This window comes from Crinia signifera, chromosome 9 (genome assembly GCF_055691185.1).
Source record: "Crinia signifera chromosome 9, ASM5569118v1, whole genome shotgun sequence".
NCBI lineage: Eukaryota > Metazoa > Chordata > Amphibia > Anura > Myobatrachidae > Crinia > Crinia signifera.
This window is the reverse complement of record NC_139225.1, coordinates 26,591,782-26,616,835: the sequence shown is the minus strand read 5'-3', so window position 1 is coordinate 26,616,835 and position 25,054 is coordinate 26,591,782. Positions and strand designations below refer to the sequence as shown.

The 25,054-nt window shown below is 49.0% G+C and overlaps 1 protein-coding gene across 1 annotated transcript in view; it reads left to right on the top strand.

Moving 5' to 3' along the window:
- LOC146035271 (uncharacterized) overlaps positions 1-25,054 on the top strand; it is a 218,041-nt gene that overhangs the window by 98,654 nt on the left and 94,333 nt on the right. Inside the window, exons 2-5 of the mRNA XM_083158626.1 lie at positions 21,005-21,155; positions 22,397-22,555; positions 22,922-23,117; positions 24,762-24,914. Coding sequence (XP_083014752.1) covers positions 21,005-21,155; positions 22,397-22,555; positions 22,922-23,117; positions 24,762-24,914 — 659 coding nt within the window. The remainder of the gene's footprint in view (positions 1-21,004; positions 21,156-22,396; positions 22,556-22,921; positions 23,118-24,761; positions 24,915-25,054) is intronic.

Genomic DNA, 25,054 nt, shown 5'->3' with positions numbered 1-25,054 from the left:
GGTCATCGACATCGTATACCAACGACTCCCAGGTCGTCACCTCTGGCTTCCAGGCCATCCTGCAGCTCCCAGGCTGCCAACTGTCATCACCGGCTCTCAAGCCGTCTCAAAAGACATTCTCTCATACCTTCTGTGTCCTCACTCCCAGCCTGCGTCCAGAGGACCAGGGCAGGGGGCCGCGACCTGCCTGTCAGACGCAGCTAAGCCCAAAGTTCCTTGCGGGACTCCCTGGTGAACACCGCTGGCAGGTTAGACTCCGCGCCCCTGTTCCTGGTCTCCGCCAACACTCTGGTTTGCTGTGCTCCTGTCCCTTGGTGCATGTCAATCGTCAAACCCCCTGTATTCTGCTACACAGCGCCCTCCACTGGTCCACCACGGTCACAGCCGGGAACACAACAAACCCCCGAGTTGCTGACAGCTTCTCACTGCGTTGTTCTTCTGCTGTGCCGGTGTGATTGCACGGATGTCCGGGATGCCGGGGGTATCTGGGATATCGGGGATGCCTCTTCTGGTTTCTGCCAATCTGGTGGGTGCTTCTTTAGGGTTAGCTGTGTGTGCTCCAACGCGTTTCGGCCTTCTGGCCTTCTTCTTGGGAGTTTACAGCTGTTTGTGTGGCTGGGTTTAAGTCAGCTATGGGTGGGTACTCTGGGGTTCAGTGTCGTCACCTGATTGGTGGATGGCGGCTGTGGGGGCGTCGGTGATCTCTTATTCGTTGGTCTGTTCTGTCAATCAAGATTATAACTTTGACAGCCTGCTCCCCCTGCATAATAATACCAGGGCACCACAGGCTGCTCCCCTGCATAATGCCAGGACACCACAGGCTGCTCCCCCTGCATAATAATACCAGGGCACCACAGGCTGCTCCCCTGCATAATGCCAGGACACCACAGGCTGCTCCCCCCTGCATAATAATACCAGGACACCACAGGCTGCTCCCCCTGCATAATAACAAGAGGACACCACAGGCTCCTCCCCCTGTATAAAAGTGAACAGGACACCACAGGCTGCTCCCCCTGTATAAAAAGAACAGGACACATCAGGCTGCTACCCCTCTATAATAACAGGAGAACACCACAGGCTGCTCCCCCTGTATAATAACAGGAGGGCACCACAGGCTGCTCCCCCTGTATAAAAAGAACAGGACACATCAGGCTGCTCCCCCTGTATAATAACAGGAGAACACCACAGGCTGCTCCCCCTGTATAATAACAGGAGGGCACCACAGGCTGCTCCCCCTGTATAATAACAGGAGGGCACCACAGGCTGCTCCCCCTGCATAATAGCAGGACACCACAGGCTGCTCCCCCTGCTTATTAACAGGAGAACACCACAGGCTGCGAATGGCAGAAATATTATATATTTGTAGATAATGAATGTCAGTAAGTGTCAGAGCTGCCAGTGTCTAATGCTAATTATCAGTATGTGATGCTGTGCAGTTTGTAGATACTGTTAGTGTTGTGAATTAGTTGGTTGGTGTGTAAGAATGAAATATCACAGTGCAATTCCTTTACTTAGATGCAAGTGTAAAGACAGAAAAACTGGGAAAACAATTGAGATGGGTTAATGGAAGGGGAAAAGTTGCAGGGCAATGGTAGATAAAATATATTGTTCTCCATTATCTACCATTGCCCTGCAACTCATTCACCACACTAACAGTATCTACAAACTGTACAGCACAACATTACATACTGATAATTAGAAGCACTGGCAGCAATGACGCCCAGCATTTTAGTTGTAATCAACCACAAGAGTTTTGGCATACCCCTAAGACAAAAGCAGCGCCAAAATGCCCAACTGACCACCCCCATAGGTGAGCGCAGTGTACCATCTGTCCTGGATTTTGTGCGGGTGCTCCTGTGGCTCCGAATCCCGCCTCCTGTCCGCCACCACAGTCCTCCTCTCGCCGACTCTTCCAGAAAACCCACACATCAGACGCAGGGGCGGGTGAGCGGGCTGCACCGGCGTCATGACGTCACCTGCACTGAGGCCTTGTCCTCAGAGCAGGGGACCGGCGGCCATGTTCCTATAGCCGCGGCCATGATCTGAAAGCTGCGGCTAGGAGGGGGAATGGCCGGCGGCCCGCACTCATCAGTAACTGGTAAAGCAGCCCGGGGGGCACATGGCACCCTGCCCCCCGGCCCAGCCCGCCACTGCCCATAGGACAACAAGCACCTTTGTGTGAAACCGGAATGGTGCCATCGCCAGTGTATAAATACCACGGCAACGGCAATTTGCCCCCACCGCCCGTAATTGAATTCCCCCCCATAGACAGAGGTCCCCATCATTAACTGCCACAAGACTCTTTCATTTTGCATTTTTGTTAGCACCCCATTGTAAATCTCATGAACATATGGGTCTGATTCAGACCTGATCGCTCAGGTATGAATTTGTCCCTGTCCCCAATGGTTGGGGTTTGCGCATGTGCTAACCCCGGGAGCTAACGGCTTTGGCGTGTTATACACTCGCCGAGCCGTTCCCTGCAGGAGGGACAGGCAGGGGGAGGAAGCGCTTCCCATAAAAAATGTTGCACGTCCCCCGGCAGAGGCAGGTGTGGCGATGCCTGCTGGGGGGGGGGCTGACTTATTATTATATCCACGAGGAAAAATCATTTGAGAGTGAGCGACCATCATATTATTTATCCATTGTGCGGGGAAGTGTAAGCGTATTTATCCCCTTGCATGCAAACGTGCGAATTCAGTCTGAAACACGCCCTATGTTTCCTGTAAAACAGTGTAATTCAGGGGAAGATGTATGAAGCAGTGATAAGGGAAGAGAAGTGATAAAGTGCCTGGTATGTTATCACCGGTCAATCAGCTCCTGACTGTTAAGTAACAGGGTGGGTTTAAAAAGGAACAGTCAAGAGCTGATTGGCCGGTGATAAAGTACCAGGCACTTTTATCACTTCTCTTCCCTGATCACTGCTTCATACATCTCCCCCTCTGTTTGCATTGTAGTTGTATCCGTACAGCTCGTCAGGTAAAGACATTAGTGTGTGATGTCACTGGCCGCCCCCTGTGGGAATCCTCCTGCTAACTCCAGCAATGTTATGATTCACTCTGGCTGTGTTTCCATCCTCCTGTTACATGTTAGCGCAGACAGAGTGTTATTTGGTGTCACGCGCAGATCTACAACTCCGTTATAAATGAAAAGAGTTTTTTGTTGTTTTTTTATCCTTAGTTCCATCATATTTTCCAATGGATAACTAGATAATCTGTTTTCTGCTGCCACCTCCTCCTCCTCCTGCGTAACATCAACATTTAAGGCCAGATGTACGACGCTTCAAATAGAGATAAACTGCCAACCAATAAGCCCCTAACTGTTATTTTTCGAATCTGGTCTGTAACGTCTCAGTTAGGAGCTGATTGGCTGGCTGTTTATCACTGTTTATCACTCTCCATTTTATCACTTTTTGAAGCTTGATACATCTGGAACTAGAATAGATCATCTTTATAAAATCATGCAATTTGATAATATTAGACAGTTTATTTACATTCATTGGTCTTGGATAAAATAACACAGATCAGCTCTGTGCGTTGAATACGGTTCTAGCTACAGAGCAGTTCTGTGCTGTATCTAAGGCACTAGTGGGCAACAGGTGGTGCTAAACAAAACTTTCACCCCCTGTCCTTTCAGAATCATTTACATACATGGGGGGAGATTCTCTAAACTAAAAATGCTGTAAAAACCCCGTTATCTGGGTTTTTATCGCATTTTGGGATGCTCTAAGCATCCCCCGCCGAGTTATCGCGAAGGGGGGCATCGCCATAAAAATCTGGCGATGCCCCATAGAAGCCTGTGGGCTTCTACCGCGACCCACCACCGCCCCGCACTGACCCCCCCCCCCTCACCTGTGTCCGGGCAGCACAGAGCTGTGCTGCCCTGACCTGTGACCTCCTCCTCCCTGCACTATGATCCTCTTCCGGGTGCAGGGAGGAGGAGAGCCCGTCGCAGCAGCAGCAGCACCGGGTAAGGGAGGGAGAGGGGAGCCACTGGGACCCGCTGTCTCCCACCGCAAAAGGACAGCTCTTAACGCTGTCCTTTGCCATAATTATCGCATATGTTAGATCATATGCGATAATTATGTTTGCGGTAGCTGGCGATAGGGGGCGGTAAGAGGGTGCAGATGTTAGAGCATCCCCCCCCCATGATGATGTATCCTGCTCACAACCACTATAGAATTAATATCCACCAGATAAATATTAACATTGATCATATGGATATCATATTACTGTTGATTTGTTTTGGCTCTTTTTCTGTGTAAAATATCTAATTGTTGCTGTAGTTATTATGTGTGAAGTTTGTATGTTTTCCTAATCACGTATCACGTGTAGTGAGCGATGTGTCTGGCAGGTCTGTTGCTGAGGCAGAAGAGATAGGATTACAGCAGGCAGTGACCGGTTATTGTCTGGGAAGATGGGGCTGTTTTTTTTCCCCTTGAACAGTTTATAACAGACCCGGCTGTTTACATCTCTGTTACAAGACATGATGTGAAGGAAAAATCTGCCAGTACTGCGTCCATAAATCTTCCCCCTGGGACAGGAGAGAGGACCAAGCAGGAGATTTCACACCGAATTAGATAAACTTACTAGTAAGCCCATTCAAAGCAAATGCTTCGAAAACTAGTATTCTACCTTGTGATTGCTTCTGTGTTTGTGCATGTCTGAGAGAGAAAGAGATGTATATTCACTCGCTGCCAAAAGATGGCGATGTTTCAGAGACGCACAAGCAGACACTAGACATATATATAGATGATAAAACACTTTATGAGACTACGGAGGTGATTCTGAGGATGGAGTATAATGCTGTGTACACACGGGGGAGATATATTGCTCAGTTTCTACTTTACATCAGTGACCAGAGATGGTCGCCGATGAAAAAGAAACTGCCGGGGCTAGCCCGGCAGTGGTAATCAGCTGGTCGCAGGAGCATGTTCCTGCGACCAGCGATCACCACAGGGGCAAAAACGGGAGCGCGCACCCGGCGATATATCGCCGATGCACACTCCCATTGCGGGCAATATGGTCGCTCAGCGACCATATTTCCTGCGATTTTGCACAAAATCGCCCCTGTGTGTACGCACCTTTAGAGTCAGTAACGTCACCTTGGTAAAACCATGCTGTGCTGCAGGTGGGGCAGATGTAACATGTGTAGAGAGATTTAGACGTGAAAGGGGCATGTACAAACTGAACTTGCAGTGTAACTGGGGCCCAGTCATCATAGGGGCCAATTCAGCTTGGATCGCTCATTTGAGTAGACAGAAAAAGTAAATGCCCTATGCAAAATTGCGAATGAATTACCAATGAATCTCTAATCGCCATCCAATCGCAAATCCATAAGCAATTCCCGGAATATCGAATAGACTTTGCCATCTGTGCAAATATCAGTAGGTTTGAGGCTTCTACTAACCTGCGACTGAGATAGGCTGGAAGTGGTCAGCTATGACGTCAGACACCCTCCCTAAAAATGCTTGGGTACACCTGTGGTTTTTTTTCTGACACACCCAGAAAATGCCATGTTTACACCCCCAAATGCCAGCTTCCTGTCAGTCAAACTATGATTAGATTGCGATTCGTTCGCATTTTCAGTAGCGAATTCCCCTCGGGCACGCAAGATACGAACAGAATGCACGCGCTTGATTTGTGAATTCTCTCATAAACTCCCCATCAGGTATCCCCCAGGTCTACACCTTTCAACTCACCATAAACTTAACCTAAACCTTAATAACTAACTTCTCTAATAAAAAAGACACAGACACAAGTGCTGGCGTTTCAAAATGAATGTCAATTTATTTTGACAATTAAACTAAACTATATATATATAACTAGGTGATTCATCGCGCCCTACGGGCGCTCTTCACACCGTCGTAAGGGGCTGCGCCCCCTTCATTTGTGAACATTTGTATATGAGAAAGATGGTTAGAATTGTATGAAAGATGCCTGTATTGCAACTTGAGTTATAGGTGAAATGTGTTAAATAGAGAGCATATGATGTGGAAGGGGGTGTGTATTGTTTTGTTTAATTGAAAAGCGGTTACAGAGTAAGATGTACATTGATAGTGTGGATGGTACAGTGACATTTGTGGGTGTGGGGGGTGGGGGCTGTGTGTGCATGTTGTTTAGGTGTGTGTGTGCAATAGTATAGTAGGGTGTTTCTGAGTCAGCGGCTCCCCACTGGCGGAGGTCACGACACAGGAAAACAGGAGGCTGGGTAGTGATAGAGGTGTGTGGGCATAAGGGGGACTAAAGAGGAGTGTGGGAGATACTGTGCAGCTTCTGCCAGTGGGTGAGGGTCCAGCGTGGCAGTACAGGAGTACAGGATGGTGGCCCTTAGTCAGTGTCTCCTCCTACTGGGTGGGAGTTCGGGTGCATGAGAGCAGGAGGCTGGGCTATGAGGCATGATAGGGGCATGTGGGCAAAACAGCGTCAGCGACTCCCCAGTGGTGGAAGTTACGGTTCAGGAGAGCAGGAAGCTGGGTAGTGATAGGGGTGTGTGAGTATACGGGGGACTAAAGAGGGGCTTAGGGGTGCCGTGAATTGCAGGAGGGGCGCGGGGGGTGCCGTGAATCAAGGGAGGGAGGGGGCGCAGGTGTCGGCGAATCGCGGGAGAGGGCGGGGGTCCGCAAAGCGTGGGAGGAGGCATGAATTGCGCAAGGGGGGGTTGCAAATCGCGGGAGGGGGGGTGCGCGGGGGGTCCGTGAATTGCGGGAGGGGGGGGGGCACGGGGCGCGATGAATCACCTAGTTGGTTATATATTCTTGTAGAAGGATGGTAGGATGTTGCTGTCATTCAGAATGCATTTACATAAACAGTAATAGTAGCAGTAAAAGATCTGACTTAAAACACCTACAGTAAAACAGAACAGGTGTTATATATTATACAAAGAATTGGTTGATGATGTGTAGGTTGACGTGCACATAGTTCATAGTTGTCACTGGAAAAAAATTGCTACACGAAAAAATCAACACAGAAAGTTCAACACATGTAAATGTTGACATAAGTGTGGCACTTCATCGGTGTCCATGTCGACACATGAGAATGAATATGAAAACATTGAAAAAAAGAAAAATAAATCTTCAAAAACTCATGTCAACCTTTTTCATTGTCGACCATACCTGTGCATGTGCCATTTAATCCTGGGGTTGCCGTGAATCACGCGCGGGGGTGGGGGGGAGGAAGGAGGTGAGGGGTGTCCGCGAATCACGGGAGGAGGGGTCGTGGGTGGATGCCGTGAATTGCGGGAGGGGGGGTCGCGGGGGGGGTGTGGGTACCGCGAATCGTGGGAGGGGGGGGGCGCGGGGGGTTGCAGTGAATCGCGAGAGGGTGGGTCGTGGGGGGGTGGGGTTGCCGCAATGACAGGAGGGGGGGTCAGGGGTGGGGAATCGCGGTTGGGGGGGTCGTGGGGGGCACCGTGAACCTCGCGAGGGGGGCCCAGGGGGTTGGCGTGAATCGCGGGAGGGGGGGTCGCGGGGTGCCGCGAATCGCAGGAGGGGGGGTGTCACGGGGTGGGGCCGCGAATCGCGGGAGTCACCGGGGGTGCCGCAAATTGCGGGGGGTGTGCTGCAAATTGCGGGAGGGGGGTTGGCGCGAATCGCCACAAGAAAGGTCAACACATGTAATTGTTGACATAAGTGTGGCACTTCATTGGTGTCCATGTCGACACATGAGAATGAATATGAAAACATTGAAAAAGTGAAAAATAAATCTTGTCAACCTTTTTCATTGTCGACCATAGCCATGTCAGTGTTTTGCATGTGCCATTTAATCGTGGGGATGCCGTGAATTGCGGGAGGGGGGATCAGGGGGGGGGGTGCTGCGAATCGTGGGAGGGGGGGGCGGGGTGTTGCAGTGGATCGCGGGAGGGTGGGTCGCCGGGGCGGGTGGTTGGCGCAATGACAGGAGGGGGGGTCAGGGGTGGGGAATCGCGGTTGGGGGGGTCGTGGGGGGCACCGTGAACCTCGCGAGGGGGGGCCCAGGGGGTTGGCACGAATCGCGGGAGGGGGGGTCGCGGGGTGCCGCGTATCGCAGGAGGGGGGGGGTGTCACGGGGTGGGGCCGCGAATCGCGGGAGTCACCGGGGGTGCCGCAAATTGCGGGGGGTGTGCTGCAAATCGCGGGAGGGGGGTTGCGGGGGGTGCCGCGAATCACCACAAGAAAAAATCAACACAGAAAGGTCAACACATGTAAATGTTGACATAAGTGTGGCACTTCATTGGTGTCCATGTCGACACATGAGAATGAATATGAAAACATTGAAAAAGTGAAAAATAAATCTTGTCAACCTTTTTCATTGTCGACCATAGCCATGTCAGTGTTTTGCATGTGCCATTTAATCGTGGGGATGCCGTGAATGTGGGGGGGGGGGGGGGGGGAGGGAGGTGCATACCCAACATGACCCTCTCCAGGAGGGACACATTGCTCTGTTTCTGGACTTTCTTCTTAATTTATGGATTACCATCACCTGTGCTTAAACACCTTTCTTATCAATTACCCTGTTTAAAACAGGTGATGACAATCCTAAATTAAGATGGAAGTCCACAAACAGAGCATTCTGTCCCTCCTGGAGAGGGTCATGTTGGGAGGTATGTGGGGCGCTCACCTGGTGTGTCTGGTGAGTAGCTGTGTCTTTGTTGGGTAACATGGGGAGGCAGAGGGTGTCTGGCACTGTGTATACCTCCCAACATGACCTATGCCAGGAGGGACACAATGCTCTGCCGTTGGACTTTCTTCCTAATGTATGATTACCTCCATCTGTGTTCAACAGGTTAATTGATAGGAAAGGTGCTTCAACACAGGTGATGGCAATCATACATTAAAAGGAAAGTGCAGGAGCAGAGCATTGTGTCCCTCCTATGACTGTGGGCTCACTGGGCTGGTTCTCTGTCATGTGAGTCAGAGGCTCCACCCAGCGTTACAGCTTCAGACACACTTTGAGTGACAGATGTAGCCAAATATATAAGAGATTTTCAGACAGAGGAAGGACTTCCTGTAAGTATATTCCTTTTCTTCCGTGTCTGTACCCTCCCACTGCTCTGATAGGCCTTGTGCCCATCCTATTTGCATGTCAGCTGACCTTCCAGTGTAACCTGGGGAACCCATCAGGGGTTTATGCTCTCTCATTGCTTATTCAGCATTCGTGGTTCTTTAGCCATCCATGCTGAATGAGCAATGTACTGATTCAGAGTTGATCGCAAATGCAAAATCTTTCTCTAATGGGCAAAACCATGCTGCACTGCAGGCGGGGCAGATGTAACATGTGCAGAGAGAGAGAGAGAGTTACATTTGGGTGAGTTATTTGGTTTCTGTGCAGGGTAAATACTGTCTGTTTTATTTTTACACTGCAATTTAGATTTTGGTTTGAACACACCTCACCCAAATCTAGCTCTCCCTGCACACGTTACATCTACCCCACCTGCAGTGCAGCATGGTTTTGCCCATTTGAGAAAGATTTTGCTTATGTAATTTACTCTGAATCAGGCCCATAAGATACATATTCAATGCGATCTGGGAACTCTATTAGCTCCCATGATTACATTGCAGTATGCAATCCCATTGAGCGGATGAAAGCAGCCTGTCCCTGCGTTGTGCTATGAAGACGGCCGGGGGTTCTGCGCTTGTGTGCTCAGCGCTGCAGTTTAAAGAGATAGGGCCAGATACACTAAGCTTCAAAAGTGATAAAATGAAGAGTGATAAACAACCGACCAATCAGCTCCTGCCTGACATTTTTCAAACAGTCTGTGACATGGCAGGTAGGAGCTGATTGGCTGGCTGTTTATCACCATTTGATCACTTTTGAAGCTTAGTGCATCTGGCCTATAGTACGGTAAGCGTACACTTAAAAATATATCTGTCCAGTATCTCTGGTTAGACTGAACATCTGGTAATGTGTGGGCACAAAGGCAATCAACCATTTGTTCCAAACCACCGGTTTGAGGTTCCTCCTATTTTCCTATAACAGCAGCAACCCCCAAACTGGTCAGCCTAAGACCCTCCTAAAAAAAATTATATTCATCGCCCTCTTAGGTGCAGTAGGTGCAAGGTTAATGGTACACAAAGAGTTAATGTTGTTTTTTAAAAGGAGACTGCAGGTATTAGCAACCGTGCCTGGGCGTGCCGGCGTCGACGTTCTCATGTTGACTCTATTAATATCGACGTGACGATCGTCAACATAACATACTGCTGCCCTGCAACTAGAATGATCCCAGATTCACATTTAAATGAACTGGAACCAGTAAGCGATGTCTGATAAATGAGGCTGAATAAAGATTTATTGCTTCTAGAACATATTTCACTGCAAACAATAAAATCGGCAGATTCTAGTGGCGAGCGAGGGTCTTGGGAAGCAATTAGTGTCAGGATGAAGCTGGAGCGCTGCCACATGCACAGCCCAACGTGACGGCGTGTTGGATCCGATTCCATTTCCCGATCACCCCGGAGCCTGTCCAGAGCGGCCCCCTTCTGGATGTAGGGCTGCTCTCCGCTCCCAGAGAGTTTGGTTGGAGCAGTTAAGCGCAGATTTAGGCCGATGACTGATTTATGACTCACCGCACAGTATTATCTCATGTCATTCCGCCGTGTGTTATTTCCCCAGATTACAGTCCGGCTAATGCAGTTTATATGTGGCGGTTATTATTATAGTCTGTGCATTCTCTGCTGGTAAGGTCTGGATCATTAGGTCAACCAAACTATGGTCAACCACCCTTAGGTCGACACATGATAAAAGTCATCATGGGTTTCGGTCGACATGGTCATTAGGTCAGCCTTGGGAAGGTCGACAGTGAAAAGGTCACATGGGTTTTCAACAGTTTTTTTTTTGTGCTAACAGGCGGTATTTCATATCCTACCATCCACTAGGGCAGGCATGTCCAAACTATGGCTCTCCAGCTGTTTGTGAAACTACAAGTCCCATCATGCCTTGCCACAGTTTTGCTATTAGGAAATGCTAAGACTGGTAAAGCATGCTGGGATGTGTAGTTTCACAACAGCTGGAGGGCCATAGTTTGGACATGCCTGCACTAGGGCCTTGATGGCTAACCTTAGCACTCCAGCTGTTGTTGAACTACACATTAGCATGGCCAAAATAGAAAAACTGAAGCAGAGCATGCTGGGAGGTGTAGTTTAAAAACATCTGGAGTGTCAAGGTTAGCCATCCAGGCACTAGGGTGCAGAGGGAGAATATAATAGTGTGTCCAGCAAAGCAATGCACCGTGCCTGTCGACGTGGGTTTTTCACGTATTTTTCAGGGTTGCCGACCCTCCCGGAATTTCCGGGAGTCTCACGAAAATCGGGTCCCCCTCCCGGCCCCCCGGAAGGGTGGGCAACCCTCCCGGATTCAGGGGGGACCCCCGCTGTCCCCTGGATCGCGGCATTAAAATGCCGCAATCCTAGGGTCTTAGAGGAGGGGGCGGAGCTAAAATGGCCCAATCGCGTCATTTTAGCCCCGCCCCCTCCACAGAGATCCGTGAATTTGCTGGTTTACCATCATGGGGGCAGGGCTTAGTGATGTCACTCTTAAGCCCCGCCCCTGGACGGCTGCTGAAACTCTCCTCTCTGGGCTTCTCCCGGAGAGGAGAATAATAAAGTCGGCAATTCTGGTATTTTTGTCCTGTGGACAGTCCACATGGGAACCGAAAGAGTCCACCACATCCCCTTGCATGGCTCGCTATGCTTCGGGCACGGTGCCTCCCTGCGCTGGACACGCTATTATATTCTCCCTCCATACCCTAGTGGATGGTAGGGCATGGAATACTGCCTGTCGGCACATTAAAAAAAAACGCAAAAAGCCAATGTTGACCTTTTTGTCTGTCGACCTTCCCAATGTCAACCTAATGCCATGTGGACCTTCGATCTAGTGACTGTGTACCCGCTGATAGCGTTGTAATGACTACATAGACGGTTGCGGTGGAGGCTGCACGGGCGTAGGCCTGTCATTGGTTAAGCATTTAGCCATCTGGAAGTAAGCGCGGCGACCTCCAGTGTGGGTCCATTGCAGTTGCTCCTGGGTTAGGCGATTGTCCATATAATATGGAGACGGACAGCGACCTCAATGGGGCGCGAAGGTCTCCGGAGAGACGCTGCGATGGTTCTCTGATGGGTGTCTTTGATGGGAGACATCATCAGTTCATGGACTGAAGATTCAGGGTCCACATCATGCAGTGCGACGGAAGCTGCTGCGTCTCCTGGTCTATTGAAGATCCCAAATATGTTCCTCATTACTCTGTCTCCAGAATATCTGACGGCAAAAGGAATTCCTGGGCTACGACTAATGTCCGTCCAGGCGATTCTCCGGTCCTGCTTCACTACCAACATACAAACCTAGATATTCATTCATCGAGGTGATTATAATCATTTACTGGTCTCTGAACGAGAAATTTCAATCACTAGCGCTTAACTGTGGAGAGGTCACAGGTGTTTGTATATCAGCAGCCACGTGTATGGAGGATTGCTAGCCTCCAATATATAACAAGGAAACACGCAAATAACAAGCAAGCAACACAATATGTAAAAAATAATAGAATTTATTTTAAACAGCATTTATAAATAATTGCTAGAGGATAACTTCCTGGGGTTCAGATAAAAATCTGCATATAATGGTATAATACAAATAGATATCTCACAATGAAATATCGCTGCTGAGGATGGTAATCAAGTTACTGTCACTTTAAGGGGGTTATTCTTGTTAACTCGCAAAGGAAAATTCCTTCTCAAATGGACAAAACCATGTGTACTGTAGGGGGGCAGATGTAACATGTGCAGAGAGAATTAAATTTAGGTGCGTTAATTTTTTTCTGTGCAGGGAAAATACTGACTGCTTTATTTTTACACTGCAATATACAGTAGATCTCACTTTGAAGTAAATCCCCACCCAAATCTAACTCTCTGCACAAGTTACATCTGTCTAGCCTGAGCCTCCTTTACGTATGGAGTTTCCACACCTGATTGGGTAAGAAATGTGGGTACTTGTGAGTTATCCGGGCTGCCGATTTTTTTCATCGCGCCCGAAATCGTGGGCATCGCGTCGGTCGTGGCCGTTATAAGGAGCCGCGACGCGATGCCCATGATTTCCCATAGACAGTAATGTTAAAAGACACGATGGACCCGATTTCCGACACTATTTCCCATAGACAGTAATGTTAAAAGACGCAATGGACCCGATTTCCCATAGACAGCAATGTTAAAATAAAATTACAATGTGAAATTGGCCAATATGTTTTAAAAAAAAATGTTTCATGGCCCCCCACCACCGTTAACGCCACCCCGCTATTGACGCCAACCCGAAGCGTGGCGAGCGGCGGCGATACGCGTCCTCCGACCTTTTCATGCCCTACTATCCACTAGGGCGTGGAGTGAGAATAGAATAGTGTGGCGAGCGCAGCGAGCCACCGAGCCCGAAGCGTGGCGAGCGCAGCGAGCCCCGCGAGGGGACGCGGACACCTTCACAGGTATCCGCGTGCCCTTGCGGGCTTCACAGGTGTCCGCGTCCCCTCGCGGGGCTCGCTGCGCTCCCCACGCTTCGGGCTCGGTGGCTCGCCACACTATTCTATTCTCACTCCACGCCCTAGTGGATAGTAGGGCATGAAAAGGTCGGAGGACGCGTACCGCCGCCCCTCGCGGGCTCGCTGCGCTCGCCACGCTTCGGGTTGGCGGCAATAGCGGGGTGACGTTAACGGTGGTGGGGGGCCATGAAACATTTTTTTTAAAAACATATTGCCCAATTTCACATTGTAATTTTATTTTAACATTGTTGTCTATGGGAAATCGGGTCCATCGTGTCTTTTAACATTACTGTCTATGGGAAATCGTGGGCATCACGTCGCGGCCCCTTATAACGGCCACGACCGACGCGATGCCCCCGATATCGTGTCTTTTAACATTACTGTCTATGGGAAATCGGGGGCATCGCGTCGCGGCCCCTTATAACGGCCACGACCGACGCGATGCCCCCGATTTGGAGCTAAATCGTGGGCATCGCGTCGGTCGGGTGTCCTTAAGTTAACCAAACTTAAGGACAAAATCGGCAGCCCGGATAACTCACATGTACCGAAATGTGCACCACCTGAACTTTGGGCCTTATTCTGGTTCATTCGCTCGGACGCGTGCATGCACCCTTGTGAATGACCCAAACCCGGCCTTGCGAATGGTTGGGATCATTTGGTCTACAGCATTATGGTCGACAGTCATTAGGTTGACACCATTAGGTCGAAATGGGACAAGGTCGACATGGGGAAAGGTTGATATGGTTCTTGGTCGAAAGGTCATTAGTTCGACATTGTCTAGGTCGACAGTCAAAAGGTCGACGTGGGGTTTTTCACAGTCGACATGGACACATTTTAAAGTGCATCGCTCGCTGCGCTCGCGATGCGTCGGTCACACTATTTTATTCTCCCACCACGCCCTAGTGGATGGTAGGGCATGAAATACCGCCTGTCGGCTCATGTTGGCTCAAAAAACTGTGGAAACCTCCATGTCGACCTTTTGACTGTCGACCTAGACAATATCGAACTAACGACCTTTCGAACTAATGATCTTTCAACCTAGACCCATGTCGACATTTTCCCATGTCAAACTAATGGTGCTGACCTAATGACTGTCGACCATAATGCTGTAGACCAAATTACCTCATCCCCTTGCGAATGGTTAGCCCGCACCACCCATTCGCACACCCCGAATTGGTTCGCAAGGCTTGCTAATGGGTGTTTTGCATGAACATCCATTCGAATGCCAGTGGGAACCTCCCCCATCTTTCGATGGTCACCGGAGAAGGCACTCGCTTATGTAAGGGTGGCCCAGACCACTCGTACATATGAGTGAAGAAATGCAGGGAATTGGGCGGGCAGCTGACATCCGGCTATGTCAGTTGTCCGCCCCCTGCTCGTTCGGCAGGACCGCATTAGTATATGTATGCCCAGCGTTATAATGGGAACGGCCATGAAACACAGGGCATACACATATGCTGATGCCCCAGCCCAGCACCCCACGCCCATCTCTACGCAAGGCTGGGAGCGTGCATTCGGCGACCAGACTTCTCGCCGAGTTCGCACGCACCCGGCATATACACATGCGCAGAAATGCTGCTGCGCATACGCAAAACATCAGAACAAACACTCAGTAAGCAGCAATGTTCGCAGCTTGCCGAGCAAACCTGAATCGGGCGCTTTATCTTTAAGTTTTTATTTGTATTGGGTGCCGCTGACAATCCTGCCACGCAGACTCAGGAAAGAATATTCCAAGAAACCAGAACCTCTCACTCTGTGATTGCATAGGGGGTGATTCAGACCTTCTCGCAGGGCTGCGAATCCACAGGCCAGGCGATGATTGAATTACTGTGCATGCGTACGGCCATTCCAGGAGGGCAAGCAACCTTGGATAAAACTGAGCTACTTTGAGCTCAAATCGCCCAGTGTGTATGCGAGTACAAGTTCTAAGCATCTGAAACTGAATACATAACGTTGTTTCTCCCCCCTAAGAAGATTGTCTGGGAAAATCTCCCAATCTGACGGACAAGCTCCTGATTAGATTCCGTAGAATGGGAAAAGTTTGTTGGTCACTGAGGAGCCGACTACAGGGGACGTGTGGTTAGTGTATGAGCCAGTGGGTCGCGGATTCCTGCGGTGCTGACCGTGCAGCCGGACGATTCCCAGCGGACTGCGCTCAGCCAAGTGACTCATCCGCTGATGGGGATTTTCCTACTTATGAGAAGTCTGTGATATTATCTGTTACATGTGGACAATAAGCCTGATTTAAAGGCAGGATAGATGCGGAAATAAGCCGACACCGCAGTTCGACGCCAAATAGTCAACATGCAAGTCGACACTGACAAAAGCTCGACATGCACAAGGTCAACAGTAAGACATTCCAGACCTTCCAGAAAGGAAATTAAGCTCCATTCAAGATGCCACAAATCAGGGGATTGGCACGGGTGACGCAATTCTCTCCTAGGGCCTTATTCTAGTTCACTCTTTCTGACAAATTCCTTCTATTAGATGGACAAAACCATGTGCACTGCAGGTGGGGCAGATGTAAAATGTGCAGAGAGAGTTAGATTTGGGTGGGGTTTTACTTCAAAGTGAGATCTATATTGCAGTGTAAAAATAAAGCAGCCAGTATTTACCCTGCACAGAAACAAAATAACTCACCCAAATCTAATTCTCTCTGCACATGTTACATCTGCCCCACCTGCAGTGCACATGGTTTTGTCCATCTAAGAAGGATTTTGTCAGAAAGAGTGAACTAGAATAAGGCCCCATGGTCACATGATTGCGCTATCCTTCATTTCCTCAAGAAGCCGTCACCAAACAGGACGGTCTCCCCGAATATTGAGCAGTCTCCCGAACATCAATGATAATGCAGAAGCAGACGGAATATTTCAGCACGAGCCGCCCCGCGGATGGGGCGCTGATTCTGCAGTTACCTGGTAACCCAAGAAGAATCAGATAATCCTGCAGAGAAGACTCCGCTCTGGGCAGACAAAGGTTCCGTCAGTCTCTAGCTACCAGAGCGTAGAATACGTCCCACTCTCCCCGGCTGCTTCATCCATTGGCATCATTGTGTCTTATAACCAATGCAGAGAAATGGCGCCTGAATGCTATAGCTCTGATTTCCATTTCTCTCCCCAAGTATAAAGCTACATTGTGGGTAAGGGGCAATCAGGGAGACTGTTAAGGCCCCCATACACTACGGCGATCTGGTTTGATTTGACCCGATTCTGATGGATCGGGACGATATATCGGACCAAATCGTTTGTGCTTGACATTCCATCCGACCAATGCGCTGTCCCATGCGCATCAGGTTGGAACCTAGAGGGATTGAACTCCTGCACGAAGGATCTATCGGATCAGACCCAGCAGCGGCACATCGCAGGTGCTTTTTAGCACCCGTGATGTATCTGGTCTGATTCCGTAGGTGTCTGCCGCACAGCTGGCAGTGGTGAGCGGCGGGAGCTGGGACGGGCAGCGGTGAGCGGCGGGAGCTGGGACGCACAGCGGTGAGCGGCGGGAGCTGGGGCGGGCGGCAGGAGCTGGGGTGGGCAGCAGTGAGCGGCGGGAGCTGGGGCGGGCAGCGGTGAGCGGCGGGAGCTGGGGTGAGCGGCGGGTGTTTAAAAAACACTTTCAAAAGACTGGACGGCCGCTGATTGGCTGAGAGAGTTATCTCAACTAATAGGCGGTGCCAGATGGCTTCGTACAGTGGTCTCACACATGCACATAGCATACGATACGGTCATCCGATAATCGCTCGGGCTGTGAATTCGCAGCCGTGCATGCACGACTGAATTAGGCCCCATGTTGGGAATGCAGAGATTCCTAAAACTGACCTGTTCCTCATAATAATAATAATAATAATAATAATAATGCTTTAGACAACTGACAATGCCAGAAACGCTGTGTAACTGGGGGAATGTGGGAGAGTCCTCTCCATCCCGCTCACAGACTTCCAGCCAAATCTATATTTATTTTACTTGTGCTTTTTTATTTTCATGAAATATTTGAATGTTCTTTCCTGGGAAGTGGGGAATTCTGCCCCCAATGGGATAAGCCCCTCCCCTGCATATTTATTACCAGTTATAATTTACAGTGATATCGGGGCAATTCCAGAATGAAACCCTTCTCCTTGTTCCTGTGTCACAGGCACTTCTGATGTGCAGTGGTGACTTTATATCTCGTTCAGTGCAAAACTATTTCACATCAGTCGCATCTGCGGTGTGATGGGGTCTCCGAAACCCGCAGCTGCTGGGAAATAAGTCGCCACCTAGTGGGCCTATCGGACATTGGGGCAGATGTATTAAGCCTTAACAAGAGATAAATGCCAGAGTGATAAGGAGAGATAAACGTCCAGCCAATCAGCTCCTTACTGACTTTTTTCAAACACAGCCAGTAACATGGCAGTTAGCAGGTGATTGGCTGGACGTTTATCTCTCCTTATTGCCCTTGGATTTATCTCTTGTTAAAGCTTAATACATCTGCCCCCATGCACCTTATTCTATTCCACGTGCAACGATGCGAAATCCATTGCGTGTGGATGAAACGCCACCCGCACGGCGGACTTATCATCCGTACAGAATCGGGCTTATCATCCATACATCGCAGGTGCTGGCTTCCACCCTCCAGCTTCAAATCATATGCAATTTATGAGGTGCCAAATTGTAAGTGAGCCTCCCGGGGAGCTATTGGGGGAGCTAAAGTGAAATCGGAGGAGGCGGGGCTAAACGACGCAGTGATGACACTTTAGCCCCGCCTCCTCCCTGGAGATCGGCAAAAACGGTAATTTAAACGCCGGGGGGGGGTCCCCCAGAATTCGGAAGGGTTGCCCACCTTTCCGGGGGGCTGGGAGGGTGACCCGATTTTCGTGACCCTCCCGGCCATTCCGGGAGGGTAAGCAACCCTGGACTAGTGTAGGGGGCCTTTAGCTTTTCAGTAAACAATTGATTATGGGCCTAATTCATCGTATTAGCAAAGCACTGCAGCTGGGGCAGATGAAACATAGGCAGAGAGTGTTAGATTTGGTTGGGAGGGTGTTCAAACTGAAATCTAAATTGCAGTTTAAAAATAAAGCTAACACCTTTGGACTACATGCAAAAGCAGCCAGTATTTACCCTGCACAGAAACAATATACTGCAGTTGTATGTATCTGCTCCTCTTACATCCAACATGGTTTGTTCCAGACACAAAATGACTTGCTGCTATCCTTCTGCATGCAGATTATTACAGTCAGTGTCTAGAAAGACAGTTAATAGGATTACCCCCAAAAGGTCGACCGGGTCAAGATGAAAACCTAGGAAAGGCCAACATTGGAAAGGTTGACAGGGTCAAAAATTCATGTCTAAACTGACTTTTTATATTTCCAACGCTAATTGCTGTAAACGGGAAGGGCGCTGACGCCATGACATCACATGATGAAACCTACGTTGAATTCGGCCCCTTAGTACACACTGTGGCTTATTGTGTCCTCCTGAATCTCTTTGACCCCTCTCTATGTCTCACTGCACACAGGTGTCTGCGCAGCACAGCTGGATCGCAAATATACATATCTCAGAGTGATTGACAGCTCGTGCGGGCATTCCTGCTGAAGCTGGGAACGGCTCCCCTCTGGCCCCTGTGCTGTCAGGACAGATATGCCTATACTGTACACATGTGTATGGGAAATAATCTGATTTATAGAATTTATTTATCGGATTTAGTGCACCGGATCGCCAGCCTAGCATAAATTACTCCCTGCTGATGCTATGCCCAGTGATAGCTGCTGAAACAGGGTAATCCTTAATCCAGGGAATGACAGCTGCAGTTCCCCGGGGTAGGATATTACAGTAGATATTTTCCTCGGGCTTCAGTTGTCTCCTTGTGCTGTAATTACATCCATGAATCCATGTATGACCCCGCGGCCCAGGAGACGTCCCCCTGGGCCCAGTACAAACATATCTGAAAGCTATTATCAGACAGGGATGTGTATGAGCGCGGCGGACATCTGTGGTCGCGGGGCTGCGCAGCTAGCGGGCGGCCTGTAAATCTGCCAATTGTGCGCAAGGCTAATTTCATTAATAGAATGATTCTCTATGAAGGGCCTGCGTGTGGTGAAACTATATACAGGAATCATTGTAATATTATCATCATCTTTTCATATAGTCCCAATATAGGGCCTAATTCAGCGTCGCTCACATTTGTTATATAAATTCAAATAAAAAATGTTTATGTGAAAAAAGATTCTATTTCCTGTAGAAGGTGACATTAGGGGTCATTGTGAGGAACAGAAATGTTTGCTCTGCAGTTTTCACACCAGTTTTGACAAATTCACTTGGCACTCAAAGGGTTAAGCATCGTCAACCGTTTTTACATGTATGGGGTCGTCCTGGTTACGGCGGATCTATGCCCGATTGTAGAATATCAGGTATGGATCCCATGTTTTATCAAATGATCATGAAGACTTGATAATGGTCATGTATTCCATGCAAGGGACATAGTGATATTCCTAATAATTCATTGTTAGCGATGTTATGGAACACGGGATATGGTCACTGGGTGACCCAGCATTAGGTCGATGTGTAGGAAGGTCGACGTACAGGAAGGTCGACATGGGGAAGGTCAACATGGGGTTTTTCACTGGGTTTTTTTAGCCGACATGTGCCGACAGGCGGTATTTCATGCCCACTAGGGAATAGTGGGACAACAAAATAGCACCTGAAGCATGGCGAGCAATGTGAGGGGACGCAGTGCTGCATTCAGTGTCCATGTCGACTGTGTTGACATTCGGGTAAAAAAAAAACCTATGAAAACCCCTATGTCGACCTTATGACCCTTCTTCATGTCGACCTTCAGTCATGTCGACCTAGTGGTGACCTAATGCTTGTAGACCTAATGCTCGTCTACCCAATGATCCCATTCCATGGAACCCCATGGAGGGCAGTGCCCAGGGGCATGGTGATGGTGTGTGCCATGATGCCAAATTCTGGGATTCTTTGCATATTGCAGTGGGAGGCGGCGCCATGGTGATAGAGACACCGCAACATTATGTTGTAATGGCCCCTCCCACATCGCTGCAGCACAGCCAATCCAGTAGAGGTGGACACTCAGTGCGTTATTGTAGGGGAGATGTATCAAAGTGTTGAAAGTGAGAGGGAGATGAAGTGGCGAGGTAGCCAATCAGCTTCCGCCTATCATTTATCTAGCACAGTGGTTCTCAACCTCAGTCCTCAAGGACCCCCAACAGTGCACGTTTTCTCACTCTCTCTTGCTCTCTCTCGCGCTCTCTCTCTCTCTTTTTCTTTCGCTCTCTCTCTCTTTCTTTCTCTCTCTCTCTTGGAAATATTATTTTGATTATTCAGACCCAAGTTTTCTATTATTATCTGAATTATACATCTGTATATTGATTTTGAACATGAATAAGTTTTTGGTACAATGAATCTATGCTGCCACCCATTGGCCAGATACGGTATTGCAGCAACTTCCACAAAGTTATTTTCAGTCTTCAGCTCACTGAGAACTGAAATTACAGTTTAATATTTTCTTTCCTCCTGTGTAGTTACAGAAGAGATTAATGTGCTGGAATCCCTCACCCTTCACTCCAAGGAGCTGGTTAACATTTCCCTGAGCACAGAACACTCCTGCCTGTCATTAGATTTGGGCCAGTACTCCACTCTGAGCATCGCTACCAGGACGGCGTTTGGAGACAGGTAAACGAGGCGGTAACACATGTAGCCTGATTCACAATAAGCATGATGTTATAATAAACAGAGCTAGTACTGCACGTTCTGAACTCGCATTCTCCCACCTCATGGTAAGACTCCTGTCTCTTATGCCCGGTAGCTGCTCTCTTGTCCAGTGCACTGATTAAGGACTCAAATCCACAAACTTGGTAGAAGAAGCTACTACACTGGTCATGTGCAGCAGCTCCACTTTGCCACTTAAATTGCAAGATTTGGCGGCATATTATGTACTATTGCTATAATTTGAGCCATTTGCTAATAGGAGGGAGGTTTCCTGGGTGACCAGTAACCCCCCTCTGTGTTAACCTATGCTGAGACATGCCCCGAACAGTCAAGCCACACCCACATTTTATAGCCACTCCCATTACCTCATCCAATCAGTCCCTGCCTTGTGCATTCAGGAACAAAGTTTTGCAGTGATGTCACTGGTTTGATGCAGCGGGTTGGGATCATTGGGTAGACAGCAAGATGGTTGACAAGCATTAAGTTGAAATGCATTAAGGTTGACATGCAGGAACGTCGACATGAGTTAGGTTGACAGGTCATTAGGTCGACATGGGGAAGGTTGACAGTCAAAAGTTAGACATGGGGTTTTTCACATTTTTTTGTCCCAAATTTTGACAGTCGACATGGACACTGAAATGTAGCACCACGTCCCCTCGCATGGCTTGCTGCACGCACAAATTTTATTCTCCCACCACGCCATTGTGGATGGTAGGGCATGTGTCGGCACATGTCGGCTAAAAAAGTGGGTACTTATATGTTAGTTGGGCGCCCACTAATCTATTTGCTTAGTTTTCTGCGTCCCCTCGCACGGCTCGCTACACTCGCCTTGCTTCGGGCTCGGTGGCTCACTGCACCACACTATATAAAATCAACTCCATGCCGACATGGATAGTGGGGGTATGAGCGTACTAATTATAGTGGGCGCCCAACTAACATATAAGTACCAAAAAGGTGAAAAACCCCATGTCGACCTTTTGACCGTTGACCTTCCTGCATGTCGACCTTAATACTTGTCGACCCGATACTTGTAGACCTAGTGACTGTATCCCGATGCAGCGATGAGCGACATAAGCAGGGCCCCAGTATTGCTTGAGCATCAGTACACTTTCCTTGAGGATGATAAGAATCCTGTACTACTTTTTTCCTGCTGTACTTCCTGCTGCCATGTTTAACCCTTTGTTGTGCTTCCTCCCTTCCTGTAGTTTTGCGGACGAGCTTTCAGTGCTGATGAGGCTGCGCACGTCTCTGCAAGACAACACGAATATCGTCAGTATCCTGAGTCTGCATGGCCAGGTGCTGTTTCAGATCCGAATTAACCCCAGCGCCTTAATATTCATATCCAGCCGTTGCGGACACTATGAGTGAGTGAGACTTCATATCCTCTGTCCTCATATTATCTGTACTATAAGATTCTAGAACAACAAAAATCCATGTCTAAGCATTATCTGTATATGGTAAGGAACCGTTAACATGCATTGCTGCAGGGCAGGTTGTAGATTAAAGTCAGTGACAAGGTAATGAGAAATGGACTTTCCAGGAAATGTGGAAGCGAGTGGTGAGCAACTTCTGAATACTGTTGTCAGTCAATACCTAACTGCTGTGGCATTACAGGTAATGTAAGGTAGTACAGGCCACCCTCACCTACTGCGCATGCATGCGGCAGTGGGGCTTATTAGCATAACGTTGTAATGCCATTATTCGGTCTCAGTTGTCCTTTATCCCGACAGATTTCCGCTCTCTTCCCTCACTGATGGAAAATGGCATCGGGTGGCGATCGCTATCTCCGCCAAAGGCGTGGCACTCTACGTGGACTGCAAACTGGTCGAAATGCTCCCTTGGTCTAACTTTTTAGGGCTGGGGGTCAAAACTGATGGGATATTGATGCTCGGCGGTCTTATTGACCCTTATGAGGTCCCCTTTAAGGTAAGTAAAATATACCCTCTGATGTACTAAGCCAAATATGACTTCGCAATCTCTTATTTATTTATAATGATAACTAACTGTGATGCCCATTATATGCCCTGTTTAGTGTCGTCCCCCTCCACACAAACACATCAGCGCCGCCATGTTCTTGGACACTAATGAAGCAAATAAAAGACTTGATTTGCGGACACCTAAAAAATAATTCAATGGTCGGAGATTTTATGGCCGTGCGCTCGCATGCAAATGGATTTGTGAGTGTGCACATCCATTTTCACACGAGATCCCCAGCGCAGCTCAGAGGCCTCATATGTGGTCCCTTTGCATACGATGTATCATATGTGATCCCAGCCATCCGATGTATCTTCATGGCAGCCCTTGCGATCTCCGGCTCCCATCCAATATGCACAGACCCGCGCATTGGATCGGAATCGGAGGTTAAACACATGCACCCTGATCGCACTATTGTATGGCCAAGTTGTGAAGCTGAGAATCTGCAGTATATTATGGGAATCTGACTCTGTAACTGTATATAGACAGGACAGCAGACACCGGGCCTCATCCATTCCCTCACAGATGTCTCCTGTCCCTGCACATAGATATAATATGACACAGGCAGGTTCTATGCACCTAATTACTTTCTAGGAAAATAGTCCTATTTACATTCTCCGCAGCGCCGGGCATGTCGCAGGAATGCTGCAGAATCCACATCAAAGAGAGCAGTAACATGACGTCGCTGTGCGGGTTCTGTGTGTCTGATTTGTGCTGCTGACGTGTTGCTTTGTGCAGCACTTTCCTGGGACTCTTGTTGCTTTATGCAGGGGCAGAAGTACCATTGCTGCAGCAGGTGCAGTGCATCGGGGCCCTTGAGGAATAAGAGGTCCACTGCTGCCCCTGACACCATCTTCCTGTCGCACACTACCTCCCTCTGCTTCTCCCAGTCACCCTCTGCTTCTCCCTGTCATCCTCAGCCTCTCCCTGTCACCCACTGTTATTCCCTGTCACCCTATGCCACTCCATGTCATCCTCTGCCTCTTCCTGTCATCCTCTGCCTCTCCCTGCCATATTCTGCCTCTCCATGTCACCCTCCGCCTCTCTCTGTCACCCTCTGCCTCTCTCTCTCACCCTCTGCCTCTCTCTGTCACCCTCTGACTCTCTCTGTCACCCTCTGCCTCTCCCTGTCACCCACTGTTTTTCCTTGTCACCCTCTGCCTCTCCCTCTAACCCACTGTTTTTCACTGTCACCCTCTGCCTCTCCCTGTCAACCATGGCTGTGTTGCGGATTGTGACGGGGTGGAGGAGGGGGTGACCAAATTATATTTTGCACCTGGGCTCACCAACCACACATTCCGCCACTGACTTTGTATATAGGTTACAACAATGATTGCTTGAAGAGAGATAAAGTACCAGACAGTCATCGCCAACCTGTCATATTACAGGCTGTGTTTGAAAAATGTCAGGAGCTGATTGGTTGATAGTTTATCTCTCTCTACTCTATCTCTAAAAGCTTTGATAAATCTCCCCCTTAATCAGGGTTCCACAAAGTCACTTTTAGAATACCGTACGACTTGCGTTGTTTGTACGCACTGAATAACACTGTAGTGCAGGGATGGTATAGCAACGTCATTCTGTTTTCTCTGTCTGTAGGGGTCCTTCCAGCAGCTGGTCTTTGTGATGGGAGATTCAGGGGCTGCCCGACGTTACTGCACCGACTACAACCAGACTTGTCTCAGCAGTTTCCAAGCCGAAGAGTTTTATAATCTGTCTGCGAGTGAGCGCCGGAAACGCCCGGATCCCAAGGTAACGACGCAGCGCCAATCCAAGGCAGGCGCATAATCCAGTTGGTATCTGCGAGCTGCTCATGCGCTGGACAGAACAAGGACATGTATTAAGCCTTGCAGAGAGATAAAGTACCGACCAATCAGCAGGCTGTATTTGGA